The sequence below is a fragment of the Rutilus rutilus genome, assembly GCF_951802725.1.
Source record: "Rutilus rutilus genome assembly, chromosome: 21".
Taxonomy (NCBI): Eukaryota; Metazoa; Chordata; class Actinopteri; order Cypriniformes; family Leuciscidae; genus Rutilus; species Rutilus rutilus.
Window position 1 is genome coordinate 16,801,440 of NC_140226.1, and position 25,668 is coordinate 16,827,107.

Sequence of the window (25,668 nt, forward strand, 5' to 3'; positions counted from 1 at the left end):
CTTCTCCTATGACATGGAATTATACACATTAATAGTTCAGAGAGTCACTGATTTGAAAACACAAATGTCTGTGACAACATTTTTACCTCCCATGTGGTGTGAAAATATATTCCAACATCTTTTTTGGGGGGGGGTCTGGGCATAGCATTCCTGTCAAACAAACATAGTACAAATCCTTTCTCTAACACTGACCCTAACCCTACACCTAAAATCAGAGGATAATTATAATGTTCATATGAATTCAAGACCCAAACCCAGCCCTAAACCTAACCATAAAATAGGACTGGTTGATATGAATGCTGTTCCAGGACCAATAAGGATATTGATCAAGGAACATGGATCTCGCTTTAAACAGCATCTGACTAAGGGCTGAAACACACTACATTTAAACATTGTACATTAAATGTAATGTACAATAAATGTGCATGAAACACTGAACAGATTTTAAAACACATGGGAACTTTGTAAATGGTTTTAGAAGAACTGGGCATCATGCACTATGACTGAGGATCACACCCTACCTGGCTTTTAAGTCATTCCGTACACAACAAACTTATACAGAAACATGCTCCTGATTTCTAGGAGATGTGTGAAAAATGTATGTTTGAAAGTCAGCTTAAAACATCAAGCATGTTTGATGTCCTCTAGATAAAATCAGAGTCTAAAGCTAAAATATCAGGAGTCAGTGCCTATCATACAATATGTGATTGTCTGTGAAAACAGTCGACTCTGTTAGAGTTGACCATTTTAACAAACAATTGTGAAGTGTATGATGGGCAGTCTCTGGGCAAGTTTCATGTAATGTATTCTAAAATTAAAATCAGGTCTCTTTGACTATGAGTGTGAACTCATAACACACACTGACTCACCTGAAAACACATCTGGAAAGGCGGACAGTGTGTACCTCGAACTGACGGTCTGGAGGCCACTCTCAATAAGCTCTGATTGAACATGTATGGATTCACACCATTCATCATGGCAACCCACTGGACCGGCAATGCTACAGGACCGCTGTCTCCGTGCTCTCCAGCTCCCTGCTCTGGATGACCCTTGACCTGAGCCTAACTCTGAGACAACCCTGCGAGGACACATAGGGCTTGGGGAAGGAGATATTATGGGTGAAGTGAGCTGTCTGGTGGTTGTTTTAACGTAAGAAGTGTGTATCGTGGGATAAGGTTTAACCCCGAGGTTTGCACTGGAAGTTCTACGTGGTCCTGACCCCGAGCCTAAAAAGTTCTCGGATGCCCACTGTGTGATAGCCGCGGCACTGCTTTTCCTTCTTTGTTGGTTGGAACACCCTCGCTCTACCTCCTCTACACCACCATCACCCTCTACGTTCAGCTCTACACTACTAATGCTCTTCTGTGGTATGAAAATGACCCGACTGATTTTGGATGTTGAGCTTGTCTGATTATTTGCATTGAGACCAACTTCTAGGCTTTGGGTCAGGCTATTGTTGCCATAATGGTACTCTTCAAGAGGAGATGATAAAGATGAACTCTCCAAGATCTCCTCAGCGCTCTCGTAGGAGGTGGATGTTTCTGTAGTATTCTGAATACTGTTGTTACTGGTTGATCTGGTAACAGCTAAGATATCCTGGACACTACTTGTCTCAGTAAAAGTATCCTGAATGCTATAGTCATTGGCCAAATTGGTCAAGTGTACAGCTTTATTTGCAATATCAGTCACTTCGCCACCTTGCTCAACCTTTAATGTCATAATCACTCCTCCAACTGTTTCCCTACTGCATTTAAGATCTTGTTCTTTGCTGTCAGAAGATACTCCTCCTACCTTCTCTGGTTCACCCACACAAGCAAAGCTTCTACTAGTAAGACACGGAGTGACTTGGCCTTCAGACTCTACTTGTCCTTCCCTGACCGCATCGCTACAGTTTTGCCCCTCAGCAACTCCCTCCATTTGCTGCTGTTGTCTGATGGTCCTCTGAATATCCAACAGCAGATCCTGAGCCTCTGTGGCTGAGTGGTAGCTGTAGAGGTCTGTATCTGACCCCGATCCCTCAGTCTCTCTCTTAACATCATCTTCAGTCATGTCCAGGCTCGACTGCCTGCTTTCTGATACGAGTTGCTTACTGTCTGGAGTGAGACCCTCCAGCTCATCACCTGATATTCCACCATTGCTGCTGTCGTTGGCATCCACGCTCTTAATCCTAATCCCACCATCCAGTACATCCTCTTTGGATAACACTTTCCGGGATAGGCCCTTGCGGATACGGATGCTGGAAAATACAGAACTTTTGGAGCCCTCCGATTTGGATTTCTTCTTGCCCGAGTCGCTCGGTAATTTACTTTTCTTAATCTTCTTGAGATGCTCATGGTCTCGGTCCTCAGTGCTCGCCCAATTCCCAGCACCTTCCACTCCAGTTGTGATGGTAGGCTTCTTTTGCTTGGCCTCCTGGTTTCCCATGTTCCTCAGAAGGCGAACACCTTTAGCAATCAGGCCATGCTGGGAATGTGTGTGCTCAGACTGACTTTCTAGTTCTCTCTGCTGCTCTCTCTTCTCTCCTATATCCCTCTCCGCGCTCCCTTGCACTTTCTCCCCCTCCTTTCCTAATCCCTCTCTCTCTCTCTTCACCGCCGAGAGCAGCTGCCGTGATGATGCTGGCTGTGACGCTGTAGCTGCGGACTGTCTGAGAGACAGCTCCCCCTGCCTCCCAATCTCTTTCACTTTCTCTTGCTCATCTATTTGCTCCGCCGGGCTACTGGAGGAGCGGACCAACTGAGCATGTCCAGTGTGGTGCTGTGAGGTTGGGGACAGCTGCTGCTTCTGATGCAATTCTGATTGTTGTTGCTGGCGTAATAACTGTTGCTGTTGTCTTCTGATAAGATTTGTTAGGCTGCTCTTCCTCCGTTCTTTCACTCTCTCTCTGAAGGGAGAGGAGTGGAAACTCTCTCGCAGGACAGGTAGCTGCATCTCTATCGTCTGAATGTTTTGCATCTTGTTTCTTGCTATTTTGACCTGGGAGGAGGAAACAAATAGATTAAAACTGAGCAAAACAAAGTAAAAAAAAGAAAAAAGAAAAAAAAAGACAGTTTCTCTTGTAAAGAGCAGAATTTAGGATTTACTTTTAAATGTAGCACGTTATATTATTGTATATCACCCATACAATAGGTAAAGTAAGAAGTTTGTGTTTGTTTTGCATTAGAAAAGCAAATTAAAGGATTAGTTCACTTCAAAATGAAAATTCTGTCATCAAGTTTCTTCTGCTGAACATAAAATATATTTTGAAGTGTAAGCCCGTTTATCGGTCCAAATGGTGGTCTCCAATAATACGGGTGAAGGTTTTTGCACGTTACTGTCTTTCCTTTTACGCAACACAACAAGATTAAATGAAATACATTTTCTCATATGTATTACCTAGTTATTTCATCTGACTCCATAAATGAAAAGGGGTTTAATGATATCTGAGCATCATTAAAAGTGAGCAAACGTTTGATTATTCTTTTTAACTCTTTATGTATATTTAAGCCCTTTCCAGATTAGGAAACTATGTCGCTCAGAGGTCCTCACGCCTTCTGTTTAACGCAGGTCTCACGCACACAAGCTCATCAGTTTTGATCACTAGCCCCCATGGAATTGCATACACTTGAATTTAACTGAAACATTTACTTCAGTAGAGGTATGGCCACTATTATAGATATAAGCTGACCAACATTACGTCTCTTATAATAGCTTTGGATTGGCCATGCCGTGGTTTCCCAAGTACACTTGAATTGATGCCAAATATTAGTCTTAATATTAAAACTTGCGTGAACATACAAATCCGTTTAATCTATTTGGGAAAACAAAATAGACACCTGACATCAGAAAATACATGATGCTGAGAGTCTTGGCCAATCTCAGCATCACGGGTTAATTTGAGCTACAACTCACCATAAGCCTTCTTCTGCATCTCCCTAAATACTTAGACCAAGGCAGAAACCTCTTTTCAAATGTAAACATGGGTTCACAGTGGGAATTTGCATTAATCACCATCCCAGACTTACTGGGGACAGAGGTTGATTTACATGGAAACATTTGCTAACAATGGGAATTTGCATTGAGTTTACACCTTTGAGAGCAGGAGGCCATTTGCCTGGAAGACACACCCTCCTCTGTGTGCGAGTTATCTCTAAACTCTTAAATACCTTATTACCTTTTGGTTTACTTCTTTGGGAATGAGACCTTTGTACCAGTCGAACTGAGACATTTCAAATGATACCAAACGTGTAATACTGTATGATAATTATTCACATTAAACCATATAGATTCTTGGGTGAATTTTGGTGATCTCAGCATGAGAGAGAAGGAATGGGGGAAGAGGGAAAGAGATGTAGATTAGGATGATTCTGAGGTGAGACTTGCATCTCGAATGGTGCACAAGAGTGAGTTCAAATGTTAATTTCCTTTGTTCTCTCAGAGAGTTGCCCTATCTTCCAGTTTTTCCAGTCTTACAGAAGAATGTCGGTAACCAAACAGTTGATGTACCCTTATTAACTTCCATAGTATTTTTTTTCCTACTATGGAAGTCAATGGGGCTCATTAACTGTCTGGTTACCGACATTCTTCAAAATATCTTCCTTTGTGTTCAGCAGAAGTAAGAAATTCCTACAGGTTTGAAACAACTTGAGGGTGAGTAAATGATGACAGAATTTTCATTTTGAAGTCGACTATTTCTTTAAAAAAGCACAAAGTACTGATTATAAAACACACAGTAACTCCTAATATACTGGTAAATCTTTGCTTTACATAAACAAAATCATTACAAAAAGTTGAAAACGTTTTCAAAATGTCAAAACCTCATTCATTAAGCATTTCACTTATGTAATAATAATAAACAAAAAATGTAATTATGATTTTTTTTTTATATATAGTCCATGTAAATCTGCACACTGAATGTCTGAAAATAGCACAGGAATTTCATCTGTGTGTGTGTGAGTGCGCCAGAGCAGCGTCATGTGAGCTTACAGGCTGATCTCATAAACTGATGTACGACTGTGGCCAGCAGGCCTGAAATCAGTGTTGTCCTCCAGCCTTGTAGTATCAGACACTTTCCTGTTAGCTATCAACAGATTTATACGATATTCATTTTAATCCAGAACATAGCTTGTATCTGTGCCTGGAGAAAATGTGACATTTTCAAATAAAAAAAGTACTGAACAAAATTTCATAGATCATAGTTAAGTAGTACACACAATTTTCACAAAAAAAATAATAAAAAAAATTACAATGTTCACTAAAAATGAAACCTTTTCATCAATAAGGCATGAACCTATTGATAAGCCTTATTACATATTGATACATCTCTCTCAGATTAATTCCTCAAATCAGTCAGTGTACGAGCTCAGTTTTACTGCTGTACGATTAGTCTAGAAATTCCCTGCTAATCCGAAATGATCTAACCCGATATCAAGAATGAAACCTGTTGCTGTGAATTAATCTAACAAGACAGAAAAGCATAAAAAGAGAAGTACCGAAAGAAAATGCATACTTGCCTCGATAGAGTCTCCAGTAAATTGAGGGATCATGTAAGTGTTTGTGACATTGGCTGTGCTGCTCCTCTTCCTAGATCACATGAGTACTGTCATCACATGGCTTCTTTTCCTATTACATGCCGCCAATAGCAATTGGTGCATCTTCTTTCATAAACAGACAGTGTTAGGTCTTTATGGCTTAAAAAAACAAACCAACAAACAAGTTTCCACAAACATGTTGTGTATTTACTAAGAGCAATGATGCATTTTTAAAATGTTACATTTATTTTGAGAAACAATCTGAGGATAAAAACGCATTTTAAACTGGGCTGTATTTTTGAAACATTCAACAGTTATTACAAATTTGACAGTAACTCTATCATTAAACTTTGACCTGTATACACAGCCAATTTGGAACAAAACGCGAACACAGTCACAAACAACACCGCACAGAAGCTCAATTTTAACTTTGATCTTACAAGGCCTTACAAAACTTACAGCCTTTTTTGCAATGTAAAACATAAAAACATATCAAAAAGTTAGTTTCATTACTCTAATACAAATGACAGCTAAGTTACAAATCAGGCAATTATTCGTAATTCCGCGAAACACCAGGGTAGGAAATGAATGGTAAGTGTAAAATTTGTGTCATTTCCAAAGATTATTTCATTTTTTCCAATTAATTTTGACAAAAAGTGTGAAGAATGTTATTTAATTGTGTATTTTTAGGATACATAAAAAGCTACGAAATTACCCTCAGCAAGAAAAAGAGAAGACCCTTTATTTCATAAATGTTTAAAATGTGACTTCCATCGCAGATGGTAATTAAAAACATCAGTTGAAACATCAGTTGAGATGTGATGGAAATGACATTGTGTTTTAATTAAACATTATGTTTTAGAAACATGAAAATGCATGTACTGTAAGTCCACGGTTGGACATTGTTAGTGGGTAAATTAAAAAATATGTGTGTGTTTTAAAATATTTGATTTTCTCCACAGGGCCAACAGAGCCCATAGTTGAAGAAAACATGCATGTTTGATTGATAGGTCTAAATTTGGTGTGCTTTTTATTAAGCAAATACGCAGCTACTGTGGCTAACCAATTTGGCTTGTTATGTTAAAACCTGGCACTCCAAAATAAGGTGATGATAAAGCAAACAGTTTGGTTGTAAATGGAATTACATCCCAACACACTACTGTCAAAATCTGAATGTTGATTAAACAGAGTTAAAAACATTCTTTAGGTTTCATAAATGATTTCACAGCTAGCCCAGTATAATCAGTGCACAATCTCAAAGTTCAAACATAAGGCATTCCAAACATATACAAACATATTCAATGTGCACTGAAAACGTACATAATAGCTATTGAAATACTTGTAGCAAAACAAATGTAAACAACCACGCTTTATACAAGAGCAGCTTACGGAAGTGCTGTTTATGAATAACCAAAAATCTCAACAGGAGAGAAAAACCTACAAAGTGTTCAACTGTGGCTCACGTGTTGCAGAAGAACACTTACACTTACCAAGACAGCAAAGATACTGAACCTCTGTGTGGGACGCTTTCACAGAAATCAGCAAATTTCACTTACAAAAAGAAATATCTTATTATTATTTACTGTAAATACTTTGATATACATTGCCTTATTGAAAAAATAAAATAAAAAAATCACATTTTAGTTTCTATTCATTGACAAGAATGAGATATCTAATATTCAACCCTAAAATATTCAAACAATTAACTGAGAGTATCGGATCCGATCAACTGAGGTTCAAGATACACAGTTTCCATTTTAAATGTACTTTTCTATACGTTGCTGCTGAACTCCTGAAAGTTGGCACTGCCGTTTGAAAGGCATAAAGTATAAAAGTCACAGGAAGTACTTATGGCAATTGCACATGCTCAGGTGTGAAGCTCTTTGTACACTAAACCACAGTGCCTTAATGTTCAAATTTAGTGACCAGGGATCCTAAGAGACTGAACTACACATCCACATTGACACTCACACATTAACGCTTCAGTATATAGTACAGATACTTGAGGAATCTCCCCTTGCAACTTACATTTTAGCATTAGCAATTTAGCCTCACCACTGAGTTGCTATGTTGAGTCTGTTGGTATGCTTCTGTGAAACCTCACAGCCTGTCTTTGTGGAAAGCTTGGCTTGCTTTTTTTCTGATCCCAGCGACATAGCAGGATCATCTTAAAAGTGGTACGAAAAGTCTTGTTGCAAAGTGCATAGCACATAGGATTTACTGTACTGTTAACATAGCATAGCCAATAGCCTAACGCCCAGAGGTTCTCAGGTATGCAACCATTGCAGAAAGTGTTTACCAGCACCATGATGTTATAAGGCGTCCACGTAATAATGAAGGCGAAAAGGATGGCGCTTAGAGTTTGTGCCGCTTTCTTTTCTTTTATTAGCGACATTCGCTTCCGCTTGGTGATTTGAGTCCTTGCGCGAACTGCGAAACGCTTTGCAAGAGCTGCCTCTTTGAAAGTTATGGGCGCTGAGGCAGATTTGATGGTGGTGTTCCCACCATCTGCGCTTGGATCTATTGAAGGCTGTATGGAGGACATTGAAGGAACTCTACCCATACTTGCGACAAAACGCTTGTTGCCGTTGGTGACGGAGCAGGAGATGCTGCCACCCCTGCCGTCCTTCTCTTCAGGCGACTGTAACGGATCTTCCTCCGTGTCCAAATCCTCACAAGAAGTAACCTGGGAGCTTACAGCTGCCCTCATGCCAGGCAGATTGAGAACAATGGAGAAGATTGCCCGTGTGGTGGATGGCGCGCTCTCGTCCTCGTCAGATGAGGCCGAGTGGTCGGCTGAAAGTCCAGTGTCGTTGTTGTTCCAGCTGTCACTGCTGCTCTGATCCGCCTCCCGGTGCGGGCCACCTTTATCCCTGCCACCCGACTTCCACCCCCAGCAGTGGAATCGGCTGCTCAGACCATGAAAGGAGCTTTGTTTGTGGCCAGGTTGGCCCAGTTCGAAGCTGCTGCAGCTTCTAGAGCTCCCCCCAGTAGCGCGGAGGTGGAAACGCGGTCGTTCAACACCCACAAACCGTGCATTCGAGCCTTGTAATCCTGCAAGTTCCCGAGAACGGTTCTCCGTCTCTTTGTATATTCGCCAATACAGAACACTCATTATTGTCACCGGCAGGTAGAAGGCCGCCATTGCGGTGCAAAATGTTATAATGGGCTCGGAGAGAAACTGAATGTAGCATTTATCCGGTGGAACGGTCCTTTCTCCAACAAAATACTGCCAAAACAAAATGGCAGGTGCCCAAAGTATGAGCGACACAAACCATGCCAGGCCGATCATCACTCCTGCCCGCCTGGTGGTACGTTTGGCACGGTACGTCAAAGGCCTCGTAATGGAGAAATAGCGGTCAAAGCTAATGACCAGCAAATTCATGACAGATGCGTTGCTGGCTACATAGTCTATGGCTAGCCAGAAGTCGCACGCCCAGTTTCCCATTGCCCACTGGCCCATGATGATGTAGGCAGTGTACAAGTTCATAGAGATGACCCCAATGATGAGATCTGCAACGGCTAAACTCAGTAGGAAGTAGTTGTTAACTGTTTTAAGCTGCCGGTTGACTTTAAATGACACCATGACCAAGATGTTGCCGATAATAGTAATAAGGGACAGCAGTCCTGTAAAGATAACGATGAGAATGACCTGCCAGAGTGAGTGGCCGCCCAGAGGATCATAGGATTGACCTTCAACCTCAACACTACTTCCATTGAGCTTGAAAACAGCACTGAGGTTGATGAGGCTTGTGTTCTGGAGCAGTGGCCACAGAGTGGATTCCGGGTAGATTCCCACTCCCAGGGCGTCGGATGCCGAGTACAGGCCCAACTCTGTGTTGTTGGAGTCCATCGTGCAGCCTGGGCATATTCTGAGCAAGAAGAGAAAATATTCAGTTCATATTTATTCATCTCACACTTAAGTCAAATCTTTGCAGTGAAACTGCTCTCTATACAAAGTAGGAGTACTTCCTAAATGATGTAAGATTACTGCTTCTTTATATCTACACTAGAGGGCGATGTTGATCTATTAAATCAACAGATCTATCCTTTCATAAAACTTGGAAAGAAATCCATTTTCAAATACAGCATATATTCTGTGAATCTTACTATGTGGATGTTGGAAGCAGCAGCTCATTTTGGGGGAAAAAAATTAAATATTAATCCATATGTTCTTTCAGTGAAAAAACAAAAAAAACATTAATTCAAACAACTAATTTCATTAAGCCTCAAGTTCGTGAATCTTGAAGAAATCCTTTATTTTTATGGGAATACATCTGATAAAAAATGTAATATATTGTACCATACAAAATTAAGGACCTGTTTTTAAAAAAAGACTCAAATAAAGTGTTACTATTTAAAGTTAAAATTTAAATCTTGGTTCTATGGAATTTCAATTCCACTGTACAAAAATGAAAATTACCTTTGTCCTATGTGGAGTGGATTAAATCCGTTTATTTATTTTTTTAACACAAACAAGCTCAGGTACCTCATATTAATGGAGAAAAAAGTGAATCATTGTAATAATGACCATTTTAATACTATTAATGATAATGTTAAATAATATTGTGTACAAGTCAAAAGGGATGCATTTTTTGATGTTTTCACATCAATGAAATGGTACCACAGACTGATGGGGATGTGGAGGTACACACAAAAAAAGGTTCTGGACACACTGGTCTAGGTCATCATTCAAAGAGATAATAGACATATAACACCAAGGTTATTATAAAATTTCAACAAAATTACTGCGCTATTTTCACAGAAATGTTAACCGCCGTCAATCTACACTAATTACATTCCATTAAATCAGAATACAATGTGTGCTAAAATGAGTTCATTTGCTAAAGCACAACATCTGCATGTACTGATAACTAGCAGATCAAACGGTGCAGTGTTCCTAAAGAACATTTTCAAAATAGCTATTATGTTCCAGTGAAAAGCAGAACCTTCTGTGAAACACAGTCTCTGAGCTAGCAGGCACACAAACCGCAGGAGAAAATGTTAACATTGAGAAAGATGGACGAGGTGGAGGAAGTTGTTGCAGAGCTTTCCCAAAATGCCTCATGTCAGGGTTCTCATCTGTCAGTTTTGTCTGTCTTGTTTCAATGTTTCCTTGTTTGTTTTGCGCTTGAGCACATGGCTCTCTCTGTTTGTGTTGGCCACGTGTTCCTATCGTCCAGCCTCCTTGTTTAATGTTACCATGCCCCCTTGTTTAAGCCCTTGTTAAGTCTTCATGTTCTGAGTGTGCTCACCTGTTCCTCGTGTTCTCTGATTACTATTTATTGTGTTCTCTTTTCCTCATGTTTTGCCAGTTCGTTGTAATTGAGTGTGTTGTGTTACTCATTGCCTCATTTGCTTTCTTGCCCACTGTTCCAAGTTCTGGATTTTGTCGTATGTTGTTCCTGCACAAGTTTCCTGTTGTGTGGGTCAAGTCAATGTCAAATTCAAGTCAAGTTGGTCTTTATGCTTCATGTCTTGCCTTCAGTTGAATTGTGTTAACCTCCTCTCCCACCATCTCTTGTCCCGCCTGCTGTGTGTCTCAATAAACTGTTTTAAAACTCATTCTGCACTTGAGTCCTCTCTCACCGTTCCTTGACAGCCTCATACAAATGCACAGTTAATCTCATTGATAGAGGCAGAGAATAGAATGTAACTGGCTCATGGCCAAAGACGGCCGTACGTCTCATCTATTCAGATGAAAATGATACGTAGTTCTTTCACACAAATACACACATCTTCTTTCTGAAAAAAGACCTTACGAAGTGACGATCTAACTTCAGGAATAAGTCAAAAAGGTTGCTGACCACTGCTCTGAAAGGAAGGATGACAATAATAAAGCATCATTCAGCAGAACAGGCCTACGTTACTAAATATAGTCATCATAAACTTTAAAAGGAAAGAGATGACTTTGAACCGAGAACATCTGTCTCTCTCTCAGAAACTCTTTTTTCATCTTGATCCGGCAGTGGGACGCAAGGGGAAAGAGAGTGAAAAGTAGGCGAGATGCAAGCTGGAACAACAGCCTGATCACATAATCATACGGTAATCACATTGTCGCTAAGATACCATATATGGGCTTGAATATTTAAAACAGTGAAATGAACAAATGGATATGACCACTGTTACACACACACACACACACAGACCAAAGACTCAGAGGTAATTAGCTATTGGATTCAATCGCAGTTCTACTACAGCGGAAACGAAGGGATAATTACTTTCCATTAGGCAGAGCAAGAATACATATATAGATACTGTGTTCAAAACTGAGGGAATAAAGCTGTCACATAATCTGGTTTGTTAAAAATCAATGTTGTCTGAAAAAATTCATTCAGTAGAAAACATTTTGCTTAAATAATCTCTATAAAATACATCAGTTTTTAATACATGAAAATAAACAATGAGAGACATCTCTGTGTTTAAAATTGCCTCTCATTGCGAGAGGAAATAACTGTTTTTAACTAATCAGAAAGCAGATTCAGTTCCGACTTTTGAAACATTTCTTATTATCATCCATGTTGAAAACAGTTGTGCTGCTTAACATTTTTGTGGAAACCATGATAGATTTTTTTCAGGATTATTTGATGACTAAAGAGAACATAATTCATTTGAAACAGAAATCTTTTTTCTAACATTATAAATGCCATAACTGTCACTTCAAGTCGATTTGATCCATCCTTGCTTGCTGACCTGAAAAACTTTTGAAACTCATAAATGAACACACAAGGTTTAGAGGAGATGTGTAGAGCGTTGAGAATGATGATTTGATTCATATCTAAAAGAAATATCAGACTCGATACAAGTCCTGCAAAACACAGGCTTTGCACGTAAAGACTCAAACACACAGCATCCAATGCAATAAATAAAACCTCGAAGGGAGTTAGATGTTAAATACAGGCTACTTGCCCATTCATCTGAGTGAGATATCAATGGCAGAGAGGGAATCAAATAACAAAAGATGGAGTCAGAGAAAAATCTAATTGGCATTGGGCTCTGATTCGGGCCCCTGCTCTCCTGCGTTCAGCTCTGTGCTTTTATCCTATTAGATTTGTGCTATGACCTGAAACACACAAGCTCAGATGGAGGATTGCAAACATATTTTGTACAAAACTAGTGACACGCATAGTCGTAATACCATTAAGTCATGGAATTTGGGAATTGTCTTCATTTCGGTTGATCCGCAAACAGCAGCTGATGAACGGGCTGTTGTCATGGTGACCATGGTGGATGTGGAGGGAAGCGTGAGGGGCACACAATGACAAATGCAGTTAGAACCAACTGTATACACATAAACATACACCTATAGTTAATGTCAACTGTGAAATTCTTGGAAAAATTAAACTGTAACATGATTCAAAAGTAAATGTCAGAGGGCAGGATAAGAGAAATAGATTTGAAAAAATGTAGCCCTCCTTTTTTTTCCCGCACACACAGAGCATACGTAAAAAAGCACAACAGCATGCACTCACTCACTCACACACACACACACACACAGCCTTTGATGACAGGCCTGAGAATCAAATGAACATCTGGAGTTTACATGCATGGCTTCAAACACATACTGTACATCAAACATAGTTTTTGTGTGTAAAAAAAACACTCCTCTCCGCATTTAAATAATTATTTGCAAGTCTGATGATGCCATAAAGACACAAGCAATGCTTAATATTCAGAAGTGAAATGCGTCTGTAAAGATAACGGCCTGAAAACCGCAACGGCTGCTTTTGTTTTCACATCTTCTGTGGGAAAACACACTTATCAGTAAAACAGAATGGCATGTCTGGTGCTGTTCCCCCCTGGTGAGGTAGTTAAGTGTGAGGAGAGCGTGTGTAGTAAGAGGTGTGTGTGTGTGTCGTGTATTTCGGTGTAAGGCATGTGCTGTGAATGAGGATTTCTGAAGAATGATGATTAAATGTCAACACGTTCTTTTCCAGAGTTTGAGGGAGATCCGTGATTACCTCACACGACCTTTAGCCGACAGAAATGTCAGCGGCGAACGCATGAAGAACTTTGATCAATATGCCTGATTGGAATTGGAATGAATCACCGGCATTGGTATAATTATAGAAGCGAAGCCATAATTATCTCTTAATATCTCAATAATAAACTCAGCGGAGATCAGTGAAGCATTAGAGACTGCTGTTTTACAGATTATTTACTGATCTCTTATGATTAAAAGTGTTGGTGAGGGATTCGTCCCTGAGCCACTTCCTTTTCACTGCTGCTATCTGGCATTCTACCCATATTCCTTTTCAGTCCATTTGAAGGTGATGTGTGTAATTTCAGCAAATGGTTTATATATATATATATATATATTATTTAAAACTATTAATACAATAAACAATAATATCAGCTATTATTATATAAGAATTATTTTAGATTCTGCACTATTTCTAGATGATTAACCAAATAATTCAATTTGTGACACTGTACAGACAGTTAGATGTACTTTCTTCCACTGAAGCTCAAGATGCTCTTTGGATAATTTAAAATCATGCTGAAGAACATGATCATCAGGTTTTATGCAAACTTTTGTAGTTCATGCAGCTCAAGTGTTTCTGTCATTAAAGCAAGAGAGAGAAAAGAAACAAGAAAATAAGATATTCCCAAAAAAATTATATTCAACTTTTAATTCTTACACTGATAATACAATTTATAAAAAATAAATAAAAATAGAATCATTTTCACCAGTGGTTGAACATTTGTTTATATTGTTTAATAATTGGTACTTAGTTCAGTTTCAATGTAGCTAATTTTAGTGAATGTATTTACTATAATTGTGCTGCTGATACTCTGGTTCTGTCGTGTCTATCTGGTTTTTGGTTTCCCGTTTCCCTCAATCACACTGCCCTTATTCACCTTACTAGTAGTGTTTATTACCTGTTCCTGGCATTTCTAGTAGTGTTTACTACCTATTTTTTGGTCAAATGTTCTGGTTGGTTGGTTATCAGGAAGCTGAAATTCTCTGCTCGTCTGTTCTCAATATAAACACCTCATTCCTGCCTCCGAGCCAGATCACCTGAGAGATGCTTGTATACATCGCTAGTGGTAAACAGTTTTTCTGTGAAGCCAAAGCAATTTGGTGACCTTATTACGGTCTAGATGAAAATGCCGGTCAGAATAAAATCAGTTACATCAGCACTCGATATTAGACACGGGGTCTTCTGTAGGGTTAGATTATTTCATCAGCATGATGGGCTAATTTACACCCTTCACCTCTGCATGTACAACAACCTGACAACACGAATTTGAGCGGATGATAAGGTGAGATACTGTACGTGCTACACACCAAGGCTGCAACCAAATAAAAAGTGATCATATAAGACTGGTAGAACAGAAAAGACTTTCCTTTATCCAGTCATCGACAGTGCATCTGTATCGACCCACCCCTGAAACCGCGGGTAAGTAATACCTTAATCTCAGGCAGGCCAAAGAATCCATCATAGACTCTGACAAGATCCACATCCCCGGGGCAGAAGCGCATCTCTCACTCTCTCTCTCTCTCTCTCTCTCTCTTTGGCTAGGATTTAATTCGTCTGCTTCGAAAAGCTGGAACTGATCTACTACAAAAGGATCCACATTAGGGAATGCATGTTTTTTGGAAAATTTTCATACCATCAAGTGTTTTAATCCCAGACAAAGATTGGATCTCATTCACTTAGCATATGTACGCACAAATTTGTGCGTGAAATCTGTGTACAAACGTTGTCACGAACAAATCAAGATTCACCAAAAACCACCCAAAAACTAAAATTTATTCTAGGAAATCTATTTAGGAACAACTGAAACTATACGCACACAAAAAGCGCTTTCTCTGTGCAGAAATATAATTGTGGTAAGTTATATTTCATCTTAACATGAATATAATATAATAATAATATAATATATAGAATTATATAATAAAATGACTAAATAATATAATTTAATTTCATCTTAAATACAAAGTTCTGTCATGAAACTCTAGATGTCACAGGCTAACTAAATCTGCTTGCAATCATATAATTCGTCTATAAAGCACAGCTGACTGGTTCCTGCTGTATCAGTAGCCAATGAGCTTTCTGCTCAACCTTCCAATACTTGGGTATCATTTGCCTTAGCAGTGCAAAACACTTTAAGACACCCTTCACCTTCCCCAGCTATAGATATGCTACAGGGTAATTCATGTATGCTATATTGTAAAGCAGCAGCATGTCTTACTTGCTCACATCAATGTGTCGTGTATGTATTGGCAGTAGCAAGTCCCATATAATCAATAATTTAGACGTCAATAAATTACCTCATGTCTCAAAGCACATAACGTTACAATAATAATGAACGTAAACAACTTACAGAGCTCTGACTTGTACCACCTGACTGCTGCAGTTTAATTTCGGTGTTGATAGTGTTGCCATAGAAATGCATAAATCAGAGTCTGAGGACGTCACGGGTTGCCATCTCACAATTACGGTTACAACATGACGTGAACGAAGCATAAGATCGTTGTTTTGGTTCAGGAGGAAAATTGAGATCAATTTGTGTGTACAAAGCAATACATATGTTTGTTAATTATAATCTGAGATATGTTGGGAAAAAAAGAACTACTCTGATAAAAGATAGTAGTATCATTACTGACTGCCAGACACTAGATATCATGCTAAAAGAAAAACCACATGCTCGGATCCATAAAAAAAGATAATCTGCTAGATATTTAGATGCAGTAAATAGCAGGCTCAACAGGTCTTTGTAACCTCTCTTTCTTCTCCTTGAAGGGCAGACCACATGCAGTTCAACAGCCTTTTATTGAAGCACCAGGGCTGTGCTTCTGAGTATTACCCAGCCTCCAGGAGCACCCAAAGGAATGCTTACACTGGCAGAGATAAAGATAAACACGGTCACTGCAGCACAGGGTTACAAACCTAATAACTTACATCTACTGTTCTTACTAACTGTGCTGGCACATAGCTACTTTAATGAATCTAAAAGGAATTGCTGTAATACACTAGCTTATAGCCTGTTGTGCATATACTTTGTTGGTCATAAAACGCCAGTGCATAACCGGTCTATAACAATGTTAAGCTGTGGAAACATATGCCACCCTTTGTGTTGTGCTTGAGAGTGCGTAAAATAATTAAAAAGAACAGTATGCAACTGAGAGCATGAATAGACATGTATGTTTAAGTGCATGCTCGACTGAAAAAACATACCTGCATGTATAGCTTGGTGTGAGAAGGCTAGATTTACTAAAATCTCTTCAGTGTGTGGTTGCAAAGCAGACCATTTCAAAGGCTCATGGGATTTCTGTGATTCCTCAGAAGAGAGTTTAAGTAGGGGTAAAATAGAGCCCACCATGCAACTGAATCCATTTCCTGCAGTGGCACAAAAATAAAAGAATTTCCACCTAGTTACAATTAGCACTTTAAAATACTGAAAGTGCGCTCGTTTACACGTATTCGGAAATATGCCTGGTTATAATGCTCTACTCCATCATTTGATCAGCTATTCCTTCCCAGATCAAAAGAAAAGTATACAAACTTCCTTGAAAATGAAACTTTTTTTCAATAATTGTCTTGTTTGCACTGAAAGAATGACCATCATTTAAAATTTCCACAAAGCATTACATCAACACATTCAGCACCTTGTTAAACCGGAATGAGTAGCTAGTGAATGCTAAACACAGTACTGTGAATTTTTATTACAATTTAAAATAGCTGTGTTCTATTTATTCCTGTCAATGTGATGCAAAGCTGAATTTTCAGCATCATTACTCCAGTCTTCAGTGTCACATGATCCTTCAGAAATCATTATAATGTGATGATTTGGTGCTCAAGAAACATTTCTTATTATCAAGGTTGAAAAAACTTAATATTTTTGTGGTAACCATGAAATATACTGTATATATTTTTCAGGATTCTTTGATAATTACGGAGCTCCTAAAGCCCGAGACACACCAAGCTTCTTGGACAAAAACCTGCGCTTGAACACACCAAAAGGACTAAAGGCGACTGTCAACCAGAATGTGTGTCTGCACCTGGGTGTAAGTAAATATCTTTCTATATCAGCAGGTATCAGTCTATTTTCGTCATTCAAAAAGGGAAACCGAAACTAGGACTGCAGATATACAAACCGTAAACAAAGCAGCGCTTGCTTACCATTTTGAATATCAATCACGCTGATCACTTTCTTCATTCCAGTCGGCTAATGTTATGAAAATATTCTTGCATTCGAATGCTCAGGTAAGATGACGTGAAATTATAACAGCCTTCCGTCTGTACCGTCTTGACTTTGCTCGCTTTCGCTTTTATTTGTTACTCGTTCGCTAAGCTGAACAGTCAATCAGAGTTCTCTCTCTCACCGACCGTCCGGCAATATGGAGTTCAACATGCTGAATCGGCCCAAAACACCCAGACGGCGTCCGACTACAGCCAACGGTGCGGAACACACCAAAAAACTAGGCTTGGTGAAAAAACTAAAAAACTCAACTTGGTGAGTCCCAGCCTTAAAGGGGTGGTTCAGGATTTTCGACATCGGACCTCATTTTTAAGTGAGCCTGGTTGTTATTCATCAGACAGTTTTCAAAAAAATTCATCCAGTCCTTACTTTTGGATAGTTCGCCTATGCTAGGCTAGCGCGAGTCAACGGTGCACGCGTTAGCCTGCCATTAAAAACAGTTTTACACACTCCACAGTACACCAAAAGCAAATAAATTATAACGCCAGACTATCGATGTAAATATCTGTTGAGAGAATAATGTTAGAAATCAAACTACCCTTTCATCACATTGTCAGCGGCAGGTAAATACACTTGCGTGATAGTTATGTGGACCGTGGCTCTCTCGGTTTCCTATGGCCCTTCCTCGGACATGGTGGTGGAAAAAAAATGTGAGATGGTTTTGGGTTCCCCCACAAATGTTTGCATTCTGCCGCAAAACTTTGCGTTCTCTCGCAAAATGTTAGCGTTTCCCAAGAAAATTTGCGTTCACTCGCAAAGAACACAAAAGTTTTGAGAGCGAACGCTAATTTTCTCAGGGGAACGCAAACTTTTTGCAAAGGGAATGCAAAGTTTCTCGGTGGAACTCAAACATTTGCGGGGGAACGCAAAACCATCTCATATTAGGGGCTCGGTAGATGAAGAGAAAGAACAGTCTTTATTCGAAATAGACACTGTCATATTTAATCAATTGAATGCGTCCTTGCTGAACAAAAGTATTAATATATATATGAATACACACACATACTGTACATAAAACAAACACACTTTTTTAATTATTATTCTGACAAGGAAAAGTCTTCTAAAATTAAGTATTTTAAACCATTACGAGATATATTTGTAATAACATTTAAATACAACTGCCGTCATAACAATCATCATTTTCTTAAACACATTCTGACCATGCCGTTCTGTAAACTTCCTCCACCATGTGTGCCTATTCTCTCCATATCCGTATGTTGCACAGTGATAATCAGGCCTTACATGGCATCCTGAGGCAGGACTCTTGCACAAACCTGTCTGAGAAAAGAAGCACGCTCAGTCTCCAGTGTAAACACAACAGCGGGAGAGGAATGCTCAAGCTGGGAGTAAGAGAGGTCTTACTGTAGCTCAGGGACGCCCATTGATGCAGCTTAAATCAACAGCATGTTAGAACGGAAATGATCATACACATGTGTATTGGTCATGAATGCATTGTTCTGATGGATGGGATGACTGTGGTCCTGTTTACACCTGATATTAACATCCACCTTAGGCAATCACAAGTGGTCAGCCGAAACACATTGCTGTTTACACCTGGTAATAACATGCATCTCAAACGCATCTCCTGTGACCACTTGTAATCATATTTTGAGGGAGAAGTATCCTTCTGATCTTAGTTTGTTACAGAGTTGATAAAACACAAAAAGTTCAACACATAAAATCAGTTCAAATGATTCTCACAAATAATATGTTTTGTGTTAAAGATTTTTTTAATATTTGCTTTGCCAAATTATCCCAATTGGATGTTATTTTTCCCTTTAAAATATTATACAACAGGAATATAACAAAATATAATATGTAATATGATACAGTATGCGGATTTGCTTCATTGAAGCTTACTGTATTATGTAGAGTAGAGTATTATGAGAGAGAGATCGACTAAGCGAGTGCATTACCTGCATCTGATATTCTTCAGGTCAATCTTATATCCAGAATAAAAAATCAGCTAGAATGTCTTTGAGGAAAGTGATGTCTTTGTCTTAGAATCCTTTTAACAGTTAAGGGGTTTTCTGATTACAGCGCTAGTCAATGTATTTGTCGGTTGCATCTTATAAGCTGTTTAAAGTAAAAAATAATGTCCTTGTTTCAGTCCCTTTCAATATAAAAGTCTGTGCTACTGACTCACTCAAAAGTCTTTGCCGCCATCTAATGGCGTAATAATGTAGCTTACAAAGATTGGCTGTTTGATTTACCCAAAACAAATTATATTTCATGTTTAACCACTACTGTACAGAAGAGCCAGCAACAAATTCCAGAAGGACTGGCCGAAATAAAGATGTCCTCAATGGTTACACGAGTACTGACCACAGCGTGCTGATATATACAGCCATATCGCACGGCTACGAGTGTGATTTTGCGTTTATACAACAGTTCAACATCACAAGTGAGTAAATAAATAAACAACAATGGAGTGTTTTTAAAAATCCTCTTTCGTGAAGAATTACTTCCTTCTGTCACAAATTCAAATCTCAAGTTGACAGTTTAACAGTTGAGCCTAACCCTCAGTTACTAATTCTAAAACGCCACTCTAGAACTAGTAATGAAGGAAAGTTGAGTCGCTTAATTGAAGCTTATTGTATTATGTAGAGTATTGTGATATTATGAGAGAGAAATCGACTAAACGAGTGTATTACCTGCATTTTTGCCTTTGTCCCTTTAAAAGATTTCCCATGACAGCTCTAAAACAACTTCCTTGTTCTGACCATAGACATAATCAATACATAGACGCCCTATTGGCCGCTGGATCGTACGTCAACGGCGCCGCTATATTGCGGAGGGCAACTTTCCCATAACTCTCATAACGGGAAATGATAAAAATGCCTGCTTCGTGTGCTGCTTGGGGCTGTACAAATCGCCGCACAATTGAAAACAGGTCTCGGGGAATTACCTTTCACAAGCAACACTGAACATTTGTTTCTGGTTGTATTTGGTCATTATATAATTAGTAATAATAACGTAAGTTGGCCATCGGAGTCAGTCGACAAAAATAGCTAGCGATAAATAAATGATTGTGTGACAGTGACAGGATGTCCATTTTTAGACATACGCCCGATGCGTAGTAAGCCATTCTCAGGGTATTTTTATTTACATTTTTTTTAACAAATAATGCATTATAACGTAGGACAATAGTATTTAATAGTGCATTGAATGTTGCCACAGGCTTGTATTTGTTATATATATATATATATATATATATATATATGTTTTTCGGTTCCTTGCCACTGTTGCCTTTGGCTTGCTCAGTTGGGGATATTTGGGGATATTTAATTTAATTAATCAATCAACAATAATATTGATCAGCATTACCAAACGTGGACGTTTTCCACTAGAAACAAACATTGATGTATTATTTTAATTTAATACTGTGAAGCTGCTTTGATACAATCTGTATTGTGAAAAGCGCTATATAAATAAACTTGACTTGACTTGATATATATATATATATATAGGAATCTAATTAGATCTAATTATAAAGCCAATTAGATTCGAGAACCAGAAAGAACTGTGGTATAATATAATATAATCATGGGCAATGCGAACTGTAAAACTATGTATAAATGTAAAATTTTAAATGAATGAATGAATGAATGAATGAATGAAGTCCTATTGTGTTTTATTTTGTTGTACATTTATGTTCCTGCATATTTAAGGGTGAATGTAGTCAAGTGCTATCCTATGTCCTTTTATCTGATGAATGAAGTAAACATACAGCATTCTACTTGAGAGCTACCGCAAAGGAAAACAACTCACATTTGATTCCTTGCGAGGATGTATCATTCCCTGTGAGTTCAGTGCAATTATTTTCCACAGAAGCAAACTCATCTCCTCTGGATATGTCTCTGTATATTTCATTGACTCCTGGGTTGAAGCAAAATGAATGTTCCCTTTTCCCTTGCATTTGACCATAACCCTACAGCCAAAATTGCATTAAATATTCCTTTTATATTTTCACCTTCAAAGGGCAGTGCCTTGTAATTGCTTGACGGTGCTGTATGCCAATAAATAACTAATAAAAAAAATAAGAGGGAAAAAACAAACTCTGATTTCTGGTCATACTGGAACAGATCCTGGGAGAAATTCATTCTGTATTCATTACAATGACACCATGAGGACACGCTTGGAATTTAGTCTGCTCGAAAAACATAACATCTGGGAAAACAGTCAAGTTTTCTTCTCCTGCAGCGTACACAATTTATCTGCAAGCGATGTGGACACAGAGCGTACAGTATATTGGCAAACAAGATGCCTTAGGTGCCATGAATATTTAAGAGCTCTTTTAATTTAGAAACAGCAAAGTAAATAGTTGCACATTATTCAGATGAGGGTCTTATCAGGGACAGATCCGTAATCACCAATACCTGGCCGTCTGAAACTGTATGTTTACTTTCTCACAGTTTCTCGTATGCATGTTTTGTCAGAAGTGAAAGGAGAAGGAATAAAAAGGTACTATGTACACACTATTGATGATTAATATTGACCTGCAAAACCGCATGCCAGTGGAACATGTAGAATTTCCTGAAAGCGTGGAAGGCAAGAATGCTGGTGATAGATTAGTTGTGCTGTTGTATTAATGGTAGGCACTTAGTGGCTTGGTGGGGTGTCACAAGCGAGGCCAGCATACTATACATTACTTAGACATGAAAACGAACAAAGAAAAGTGATTTCTTTTTCTTGAAACAAAAACTGATGTCATTTACTCAATTACTGAATGTTCTTGCTCATTCTGTGAATGATTAATCATGTTATTCCAAATAAAAAAATAGTCTGTGTAATCTTTAATCAAACAAATAACTTCAATAAGATAACAAACATAATAATCTTCCTTGCTTTTACTTAGACTGCGTGGGTTATTGGACAATGCTAAAGTCCCCCTGTAGTCAATTATTGTATCCCTTAAAACTCATCTTTGATCACCAAAATTACATTTTTTACAAAATTTTCCTTGAAAAAACAAACAAACACATAGACATATAAACAACATTAAAAGCTTGATTTTTAGATTCAAACTAGTGCTATTCTGTTAATTAACATCTACTTTTTACCATTCAATAAATTTCAATAAAGTTCTGTTTCACTCGTAAATGTCAACTTACCGAGGTCAAAAGGTTTGTTAATGACAATTCATGTTGACTTTAAATGATTATTAATAAAATGAAGTTGTCCAATTTGTGAAAGAAACCTGGGCCCATATTCTTAAAGCTTCTAAGAATTATCTCAGAAAACTCCTAATTTAGCTTAAAAACTTCTACGTAGGAGTCTTAGCTTAAGAGAAATTCGGGACCGATCTGAGAGCAACTCTGAGCAAAGAAAAGACAAGAACTTTCATCTTAGTGAGGAGGCGGGGCTGACTCCGTTGCTACGTATGACACAATCTTTTGAAGACTGTGATTGGTTGTCCAAGAAGGAAAAAAAAGAGCAATCTTAAGTATAGGGTCTACTCACACACACACACACACACACACACACACAATATATGTATATAAATCCTTTTTTTTATTTACCATTCTGTTAATTTCCTATAAGGTTGGCTTATAATGATACAAATTGTTCCACTCTTTCCAATTACACTGATTGCTGGCATGTCTATTTAAGTGGTGGTTTGAATGTTGGTTTTAATGTAGCAAACATGGAATCAAAAACAAGGAGGAGGAGAAAGCCCGACTGGACAGAGGAACAGTGTTTACTGTTAGCCCAGTTAGTGGATGAACACAAGGCCATCCTTAAAGGAAAATTTGGGCCGGGTGTCACAGCACGGGTTAAGAAGCAGACGTCGGAGCTTATAGCGCAAATTATTAACGGTTCATTCCCCCTGATTGTGCGCACCAGGAAAGCCTGCTATATTCATAAATGCAGTTTTTTGAGCCTGCAAGGTGGGAATGTCCAGTGGAAACGAAATGAACTGCGACACAGTAAGAGGTTCTGGAAGTGCTGTAATTGTTTGTGTGATCACTCTGCTTACAGAAGGTTGTGACAGACCCAAATCATCACTGCTGCATTGTTGCATTTTCCCAGTGGCCAAATATCTTAATGTAGCGATTACTTTCATTTCTGGCACTATGGCATTTCTGCGCTGTGTCGGAGATGTTAGCGTGTCTCTAATAAGATCTGTCACAAACATGATCCCTGCACGATCTCACTGTCATCCTTTGTCTGCAACACATTTCTTCTCCTTCATCTTCCTGCCATTTTCTCCTCTTCTAAAGAAACTCTTAAGCCTCTTAAAAGTCCTCGTCCGTACTCCTAACAATTTTGACCTTAAGTCATCTTTTAAGGGTTAAGATGCTTTCTGAATTACTTTTTTCTTTACTAGGATTTTTATTTAATTTTAAGAGTAAACGCCCACATTTCTAAGAATTTTCTTAGAATTTTGTCACTAGGAGCAACTCTTTGCATTAAGATTTTTTATGAATATGGGCCCTGATGTTATATGCTAATTACAGAATGTGTTGTCATCATATTTCATAATACAACAAATATAGTATTTCATAATACTATAAATGTGGCTTATAATGTGTCAAAGTGTACACTTTCTTAAAGTGCATTTATAGAGAGGTTGTCACGTCGCTCTACTTTTGTCGGCGAGCAGGCATTTGTTACATGTCAGTTTGTTTTTGGTCCATTCTTCATTCTGTGTTCATTGTGTTCAGCTTCCCGCTACTCCTTGTTTCCATCATCACCGTCGTCATTAGTTCATTTGGTTCAGCTGTGTGTCATTAATTATCTCATTAGTTCTCTTTGTCTGCCCCATGTATATACAGTGGGTACGGAAAGTATTCAGACCCCCTTACATTTTTCACTCTTTGTTATATTGCAGCCATTTGCTAAAATCATTTAAGTTCTTCTTTTTTTTTCTCATTATTGTACACACAGCACCCCATATTGACAGAAAAACACAGAATTGTTGACATTTTTGCACATTTATTAAAAAAGAAAAACTGAAATATCACATGGTCCTAAGTATTCAGACCCTTTGCTCAGTATTTAGTAGAAGGACCCTTTTGATCTAATACAGCCTTGAGTCTTTTTGGGAAAGATGCAACAAGTTTTTCACACCTGGATTTGGGTATCCTCTGCCATTCCTCCTTGCAGATCCTCTCCAGTTCTGTCAGGTTGGATGGTAATCGTTGGTGGACAGCCATTTTCAGGTCTCTCCAGAGATGCTCAATTGGGTTTAAGTCAGGGCTCTGGCTGGGCCATTCAAGAACAGTCACGGAGTTGTTGTGAAGCCACTCCTTCGTTATTTTAGCTGTGTGCTTAGGGTCATTGTCTTGTTGGAAGGTGAACCTTCGGCCCAGTCTGAGGTCCAGAGCACTCTGGAGAAGGTTTTCGTCCAGGATATCCCTGTACTTGGCCGCATTCATCTTTCCCTCGATTGCAACCAGTCGTCCTGTCCCTGCAGCTGAAAAACACCCCCACAGCATGATGCTGCCACCACCATGCTTCACTGTTGAGACTGTATTGGACAGGTGATGAGCAGTGCCTGGTTTTCTCCACACATACCGCTTAGAATTAAGGCCAAAAAGTTCTATCTTGGTCTCATCAGACCAGAGAATCTTATTTATCACCATCTTGGAGTCCTTCAGGTGTGCTTTCATGTGTCTTGCACTGAGGAGAGGCTTCCGTCGGGCCACTCTGCCATAAAGCCCCGACTGGTGGATGGCTGCAGTGATGGTTGACTTACTACAACTTTCTCCCATCTCCCGACTGCATCTCTGGAGCTCAGCCACAGTGATCTTTGGGTTCTTCTTTACCTCTCTCACCAAGGCTCTTCTCCCCCGATAGCTCAGTTTGGCCGGACGGCCAGCTCTAGGAAGGGTTCTGGTCGTCCCAAACGTCTTCCATTTAAGGATTATGGAGGCCACTGTGCTCTTAGGAACCTTAAGTGCAGCAGAAATTTTTTTGTAACCTTGGCCAGATCTGTGCCTTG

At 38.9% G+C, this 25,668-nt stretch overlaps 2 protein-coding genes across 4 annotated transcripts in view; both read right to left on the bottom strand.

Moving 5' to 3' along the window:
• The window catches only part of fmn2a (formin 2a), a gene marked incomplete at its 5' end in the record, with an annotated part of 37,483 nt that extends 34,528 nt beyond the window's left edge, over nt 1–2,955 (bottom strand). Inside the window, one exon of the mRNA XM_084392772.1 lies at nt 870–2,955. Coding sequence (XP_084248898.1) covers nt 870–2,955 — 2,086 coding nt within the window. The remainder of the gene's footprint in view (nt 1–869) is intronic.
• A 2,766-nt stretch (nt 2,956–5,721) lies between these two features.
• Nucleotides 5,722–25,668, bottom strand: part of chrm3a (cholinergic receptor, muscarinic 3a) — a 102,867-nt gene continuing 82,920 nt past the window's right edge. For 2 of the 3 annotated variants that reach the window (XM_084393199.1, XM_084393200.1), the window contains exon 3: nt 5,722–9,382. In XM_084393199.1, the coding sequence (XP_084249325.1) occupies nt 7,576–9,363 (1,788 nt within the window). In that variant the 5' untranslated portion in view covers nt 9,364–9,382 and the 3' untranslated portion in view covers nt 5,722–7,575. Of the gene's footprint in view, nt 9,383–16,696; nt 16,826–25,668 lie in introns of those variants that run through there. The other variant, XM_084393201.1, reaches the window with a different exon arrangement.